Genomic DNA, 8097 nt, shown 5'->3' with positions numbered 1-8097 from the left:
ATTCCTGCTTTGCTGCAATTTAACTTTGGCAATTTACATTTACAGTATTCAGCCAGTTAAATCACTCTTATCAACTTAGGGCATTTACAGCAGGGAGGCAACACACAATTAAAGTTCTATCAGTTAGTCAGCTTCCATATGTGCTCCAGCTCTCAGACTCAATCTGTTTCCACAGTTTCTTTTGGTACCAGAGGGCTTTTCCTGTGGCTTATCAGTCTGTCCTCAAAGTGGGGCTTTATTGGGGGATAGTTGTTCAGTTAGCACAAATGGCAAAGGAGGGAGAAATTATGGAGCCAGGCAAAGCAAAACAAAGAATCATAATGGAAGCATTTCACAATCATGATCAATAATGCTGCATTAATATTTATTGAGTTTAATCATTCCATTTGGGGCTTCCCTGGTGGCGCAGTGCTTGAGAGTCCGCCTGCCGATGCAGGAGACGCGGGTTCGTGCCCCGTTTCGGGAAGATCCCACATGCCGCGGAGCGGCTGGGCCCGTGAGCCATGGCCGCTGAGCCTGCGCGTCCGGAGCCTGTGCTCCGCAAATGGGAGAGGCCACGACAGTGAGAGGCCCGCATAACGCAAGAAAAAAAATAATAATAATAAAGTAAAAAAAAAAAAAAAAAAATCATTCCATTTGATAGTCACTATATACCAGTGAGGTATGGAAAAATTATTAGCCTTATCTTACAGATAATTCAACGGATGTTAATGAGAGTTGAAATACTTTTTCAAGACCCTGCAGTTTATAAGCAGTCCACCAAAATAAGCCAGATATTTTGACAAACTATCTATAAAGACACTCCCCAAAGGAGGTAGATTTCCAAAATATTTTAAGCAATGGAAACATCATTTAAGTAAGCTTATAGCTGCCAAAAGGAGCTAACCTAAAAATAACACTGATTTGGTTGAAGTTTGCTAAAAATAAATCTTGTTTCTTATAAGAATAATATAATCAGTCTTTGACAACCCTTTAAAATGGAAAAAACAGTTATAAAGGAAAAATGACAAGCTTCTGTTTAAGGGCAATTGGCAAGCAAGGGTTTTGCCCAAGATGAAAAAAAACTTCTAAATTTGTAAACTGAAGATCAAAGTCAGCAGAGTTGGTCTTAAGATTGACTTCGACTTGGGCCAAGAGCTCGCAATTTTGTGAGCTTGGAAAGCCAACAGTGATAGAGAGAAATCTGGACAATTAGATCAGTTCATCCATGTTGACTGTAGCTTGCATTCCAATGCCATTAAACACACACACTAAGCTACCAAAGAACTTCTATGTGGACGTAGCAGACATCCCAAGAACTGGGTGTCTACAACATTTGCTTTGCATGGGCACTTGAATCAAGACACTGAACACACACACACCAAAAAATTCCCTGCTCGATCTCTCAAAACATCATCAAATGTTTCCAATTCTCTTCAAAACTCTTTCAAAGACTCTCCAGAATTCTTCCCCCAGAGAAGTATTCCTCCAGCTTATGATTCTTTAAGGTAATAATTGGGAGGAATCATGAAGAATAGCATCCCATACACGAAACAAATTTTCCAGCAAGTGGTGTGTCTACTTGTTCACTTAATAGTCTTATAGAAAAATGCATACTATATATGTAACCCCATTCCTAGATGGTTAGACAGACTGTTTACTAATATTGCCCTCGGATTTGTGTGGGATTTGCTGCATTGGTCATGCGCTGCACAATTCCAGGGAGCACCATTTATGTAGACCACAGAATAATTGATGCCCCCGGAGAAATCCAGGTGGCTTGACTCCAACCCCTGTTTCCTATCAGACACATGTCATAGAAGCTTAGAAACCCCCTTTTCCAGTAACATAGATTTTCTGAAATATCTTTGTTGTCTGTTTATATAAAAGTTGCTTTATCAGTGCACCTTCTGATAATAGAATTTAGAAGAGTAATGATACACACAAACAGATACTTGGATGTTCCTATTTTCATGGAAGGGTTTGCCTACCCACTACTGCGTCATCCTTATTTTAGGGTTTTATTACCAGATTTTAGTGACTGTCAATCCTACATCTTGTAACGTGGAGAATGTGCCCTACTTCTTGTTCCTCACTCTCTCCTTTTCTACCTTCTCAAAAGCTCATCGCCTTCAGGAGAAATACCTACAATTCCTCATAGAATAGGAAATATTCATGCAAACTGCATAAATTTCAGTTACCCTGTACCTCCAAAAATCTGAAACCTACTTCTGTTTTCAAATTCTCCATACTCCTGAGTGTAATGCATATAATTCTTACCTTCTCCAAGTGATCACTTAGCTATCCAACGTATTTATGTATTACATCAGTCAGCTATTACTGCAATAATGCTATATAAGAAACAACCTCAAAATCTCAGTGACCTACACCACTTATTTTTCTCACCTGTGGCTCTGTGGGACAGATGAGATCATTCTACTTCAGGCTGTGGGTCAGAGTCAGGTCTGTTCCATGTGTCTTCTCATCCTGGGACCAGTAGCTTTCCTGGGCATGTTCTTTGCAAGCAGATGGCAGAAGCACAAGAGAGCAAACCAAGCTGAGCAAACACATTTAAAGCTTCTGATTGGACGTGAGTTCTACCCAACTTCATTGGCCAAAAGCAAGGTGGCAACAGTAGGATGGAGAAATACACTCTGCCCCAAAAGGGAGCCACTGTGATATCGTAAAGCAAAGGGGGTGTGATAGTTATGATCATTCTATTAGAGGCAGGAAGTGAAGAATAATTCAGTATGAGCAATAAACCAATGTGAACAATAATGCAATCCATACCATGTATGGGAATCTCAAATCTATTCTCTGTCATTTACAGGAGTTGAAGTTGATTGGACTGGATATTCCACACTTTGCTGCAGACCTTCCACTGAACCGATGTAAAAATCGCTACACAAACATCCTACCATGTAAGACTGTCAATGATGCCGATCCTACTCATGTCTTCCAAAGGCTGAAGGGCTGTTACTGAAGAGTAATCAGTTTCAGGGATCTCTGGCCAGACCCAGTAACGGTCTGTATCTTCAAAGCCATCTCTGTGATTGCATTGATCACATTGGTGCTTTGATGTCATTAGATCCTGTCATATGTAGGAAAATTTATTAATTATGCTTTTAAATAAATTGTATCTGAACAGAAAAGACCGACCATTTGGCTTTTTGGAGATCAAAAAGTATTCGCCAAATTAGGGACAAGATAATCTGTGCTCATAATCTATTTTCAGTCAATTCATTGACAATGGAAGGAAGCAAATGGAAAGGGAGGCAAGGTGTGAAAAAACCTCTCTTCTTACTTCTGGCAAGTTCTGCCATTCCTTAGCATTTTGTAATAAAAGCAACATTCAAAGAACAAAATAATGCCATTTGCAGCAACATGAATGGACCTAGAACTTGTCATACTGAGTGAAGTAAGTCAGACACAGAAAGACAAATATCATATGATATCGCTTACATGTGGAATCTAAAAAATAGGGTACAAATGAACTTATTTACAAAACAGAAATAGAGTCACAGGTGTAGAAAACAAACATGGTTACCAAGGGATAAGGGGGGGAGGGATAAATTGGGAGATTGAGACTGACATATACACGCTACTATATATAAAATAGATAATGAATAATAGCCTGCTGTATAGCACAGGGAACTCTACTCAGTACTCTGTAATGGCCTATATGGGAAAAGAATCTAAAAAAAAAAAAGAGTGAATATATGTATATGTATAACTGGTTCACTTTGCTGCACAGCAGAAACTAACACAACATTGTAAATCAACTATACTCCAATAAAATTTTTTTAGAAAAAGCAACAAAGAAGAAGTATTATAAAGTACTTACAGGACAATTAAAATACATTCCAGTATAGATTTAACTATCCTCTCTGCTACACTCTAGGGGGAGCTGGGAACGAAGGGAAAAGTGCAAAGCTCTAGAAAGAGAACTCCCTCCTTTAAAAAGGTTCTTGACAAAATTAAGTAGTATTATCATTACAACACCTTACTTCTGTACACATTTCAGGATTTACTTTTTTCATGTGAAGTCCATCTAAAAAAGACCATCAACTCCATCTTCTCTTCTCGAGGCTTCCCAAAAGTAGTGAATTCTCTGGATGTCCCTGAGTGAAATGGAAATCCTGTGTTTAGGCTACATTCTATGGCCTTCCACGCAACCTACCAAATATTTTAGTTCCTGTACATATTCTCCACAATCCCCAAAAAACCTGGAGACCACTCGTTCAAGGACAGGAGGGCTGAGGGGAGGAAATATTGGTGGGGAGATATTTATATATTTATTTAAACCAGAAGCTAAGATTGAGATAGGCTAAAATATTAAGCTAAAATAAATTTTATCTACCTAGCCTATCACTGACCAATTTGACTTGGTACTCAGTACAGATATTGGGTACAGAATTGTCTTGACAAGTCTTCCCTCCACTCTGATTCTTTTTTTTTTTCTGGTTCATTTGTTCTGTTTTATATCTGTTAATCCCGAACTCCTAATTTATCCCTCCGCACCCATTTCCCCTTTGGTAAACATAAGTTTGTTTTCTTTTTGTGAGTCTGTTTCTGTTTTGTAAACAAGTTCATTTGTATCTTTTTTCTTTGTTTTAGATCCTACATATAAGTGATATCACATGATATTTGTCTTTGTCTGACTTACTTCACTTAGTAAAATAATATCTGGGTCCATCCATGTTACTACAAATGGCATTATTTCATTCTTTTTTATGGCTGAGTGATATTCCATTGTGTACATATACCACATCTTCTTTATCCATTCATCTGTCGATGGACACTTAGGTTGCTTCCATGTCTTGGCTATTGTAAATAGTGCTGCCATGAACATTGGGGTGCATGCGTCTTTTTCAATTAGAGTTTTCACTTTTCTGGATATATGCCCAGGAGTGGGATTGCAGGACCATATGGTAACTCTATTTTTAGTTGTTAAGGAACCTCCATACTGTTCTCCATAGTGGCTGCACCCTTCCACTCTGACTTTTAATATTTTTCTCCTTATGCTTTACAGATGACTTTAGCCGAGTGAGATTAATCTCCATGAATGAAGAGGAAGGTGCAGACTACATCAATGCCAACTACATTCCTGTAAGTAATCAAAATTAAAAATTTTTTAAATCAGGCATCCAAATTCTAGCCCAGCCAGAGGAAGACTATTAGGGCTTCAGGGATGTGTCAAACAGTTCACAAGAGAGCCATTCTCCACTAAGCACTCCAACTCTAAAGAACAGTTTCCATTATTCCATTTTAGAATAAAGAATAGGGAAAAAGGGCTTCCCTGGTGGCGCAGTGGTTGAGAGTCCGCCTGCCGATGCAGGAGACATGGGTTCGTGCCCCGGTCCGGGAAGATCCCACATGCCGCGGGGCGGCTGGGCCCGTGAGCCATGGCCGCTGAACCTGCGCGTCCGGAGCCTGTGCTCCGCAAAGGGAGAGGCCACAGCAGTGAGAGGCCCGCATACCGCAAAAAAAAAAAAAAAAAAAAAAAAAAAGAATAGGGAAAAAAAGAAGCCCAGAGACTAGTAATATACAAATTTCTCTGATAAAGATTAGTGAAATTGAAAGTAGATCATTATACTAAAGATCATCTTTCTTGTGCTTAAATGTCAGTGTCAGCAACCCAACTCAAAGGGCTCCACCTGAGCACCTGTGCTTTTAAAATGTATCTGTAAAGACATTGGTTGTTATTGTAAAAACGTGTGGGTGTGATTTCTAGGCTTCCCTCCCCCAAAATGTGTCAAATCATATGGATTTATACAGTCAGCTACTATGACTGCCTCCTTGATGAAAAAAGGAGAAAACATTACATACGTGCATGATCCCTTGCCATTTTATCCCCAGTAAATTTTCAGTTTTTTCTCATTTGTGTGAAACAGCATTTGGTGTTGACTGTAGCTCCTTAGGTGACAACTTTGTCACTTACCCTCCAGGGATACAACTCACCCCAGGAGTATGTTGCCACACAGGGGCCTCTGCCTGAAACCAGAAATGACTTTTGGAAGATGGTCCTACAACAGAAGTCTCAGATTATTGTCATGCTCACTCAGTGTAATGAGAAAAGGCGGGTAAGTGCCTAGTGGGGTCAGCCCCACTTAGCAGTGAAGCCTGTACCAGCCACTGCCATGGATTAAATGCTTACTGTCTATTGGAAACCATTCCACTTGCTTCATTCTTCATCCTCACAATAATCCTATACGATTCTTCAGAGGCAAGTCATTCGCTTTCCCTAAATGAGTACAGACTATTTCCTCCCTAGCCTGTTTGTTTTAAAAGGCTGTGCTATTGTCCCCTCAGGTGAAATGTGACCATTACTGGCCATTCACGGAAGAACCCATAGCTTATGGAGACATCACAGTGGAGATGATCTCAGAGGAAGGGCAGGATGCCTGGGCCTGTAGACACTTCCGGATCAACTATGTAAGTCACAGAGTGTGGGTTCAGGAGCTGTCCCCACGCTGAGGGAAGCCCCAGGGTCAGGAGACCAATCCCCCTTCATGGGAGACCATGGGCACCTCAGACTTGGCAACATGGCTTCCTCCAAGAGGAAAATCCCACGTGTAATGTGCTTGTTTCCTAACTCCTCGAGAATGGTGTGGATTAAATACTTATCCTGGAGAGCCCGAGGAGATGGAATCAGAAGGCTACACCGTTCCATCTCAGATTTCAGCCAGGGTCATAGAAGACACAGTGACCCACTGCTCACCAGGCATGACTGAGGAGAGAAGTGTGGTCATATTTATATTAACCATATATGGGTATATTTAGGATATACAAGCACCTGCATTATAAATTAAAATTTAATTTTAGATATAGTGGTTTGGGTTTTATTTCGCTTTGTCTGGCTTTGTCCCTTATTTTGTTGTAGTTTGGTTTTTATTATTTCTAAGGTACTTCTGGACCTTAGTAATCATGGTTTCCTAGCTCTTTTGAAATGCTATTGAATTCTGATTGTTAGAATGTCAGAAAAGTCTATTTTTTCCTGTAAGGACTGCTACATCTCTGCTGACAGGCTAAGTTTTACTAGTATTCTCCACCTAAACATGGTCTCTGTTGAGGACAAACTTAATACTAAAGTCCTCATTAAAATGTGCTTCTCTGCTTAGAAACAATATTTTCTCACAGTGTAGATCAGAGGATGAACAAAAGACCCTCCTCCGTGAAGTTCATGAGCTAAGAATGAATTTTACCTTTGTAAAAGTTGGAAAAAATTAAAAGAAGAATAATATTTCACATGAAATATGGACAATATAAAATTCCAATTTCGATGTCCATGAATAACATTTTATTGAAACATAGCCACAGATTTGTTTACTGATTTCCTATGACTCTTTCTGTGCTACATCAAGCTTGAATAGTTGCCACAGAGACTGTATGATCCACAAAATCTAAAATATTTACTATCTGCCCTTTACAGAAAATGCTTGATGACCTTAACATAGGCAATGGAAACAAGGATTGTTCATATCAGTACAACCCAAGCACTCACTAACTCGCCATTTATTGATATTTACAAGAAACAAATCACTTCTTAACCACTACTAAACAACGGCTTTTGCTACATTGAGAATTTAGGCAAATCCCAGTGTAACTGTTAACAAACTGCTCCATGCTGTTCCATCTCTTTGAAATGCCCATCTCCTCCTGTTCCCTAAGCACACTCCTACTCAGAATTTCAGCTCAAATGTTAGCTCCTTTATCAAGCCTTCCCTAGTCTCAAAAGACCTTTCTCCCTTTCCTCTCCTGCTCTAGTTTCATGTATATCACTCCATCACAGTGCACCATACATGGTTATAATTCTCTCATTTCATGTCTGCTTTCCCATCTCCCCCGCCCCCCACGTACTGTCATGGACTCAAGTATCCTCTTTTAATAATCCTTGTAATCCTAACCCTTAGCCACTTAATACGTTTTCATGGAATTAATAAATTAGTGAATGAATGAATGTTTTCAAAAATAATAAATCACTTAGAAAACATCAACAGACTTAGCCATCAGAGAAAATGCTTGATAATCTCAATTGCATTTGAACTCTCCTTTCTTTCTTGGATATTTTACCCAGAAAGGCGGTATAAACTGCTATACAAATACAGAGTAAATCTT

General features: G+C 39.5%; 1 protein-coding gene across 2 annotated transcripts in view; it reads left to right on the top strand.

Moving 5' to 3' along the window:
• PTPRO (protein tyrosine phosphatase receptor type O) overlaps positions 1-8097 on the top strand; it is a 240439-nt gene that overhangs the window by 217666 nt on the left and 14676 nt on the right. For both annotated transcript variants that reach the window (XM_007454619.1, XM_007454618.1), the window contains 4 exons: positions 2810-2900; positions 5012-5088; positions 5928-6062; positions 6292-6414. In XM_007454619.1, coding sequence (XP_007454681.1) covers positions 2810-2900; positions 5012-5088; positions 5928-6062; positions 6292-6414 — 426 coding nt within the window. The remainder of the gene's footprint in view (positions 1-2809; positions 2901-5011; positions 5089-5927; positions 6063-6291; positions 6415-8097) is intronic.

This window comes from Lipotes vexillifer, unplaced genomic scaffold (assembly GCF_000442215.2).
Source record: "Lipotes vexillifer unplaced genomic scaffold, Lipotes_vexillifer_v1.1 scaffold911, whole genome shotgun sequence".
Classification (NCBI taxonomy): Eukaryota; Metazoa; Chordata; class Mammalia; order Artiodactyla; family Lipotidae; genus Lipotes; species Lipotes vexillifer.
Note: the sequence above shows the minus strand (reverse complement) of the source record. Positions and strands in the feature narration are given on the sequence as shown.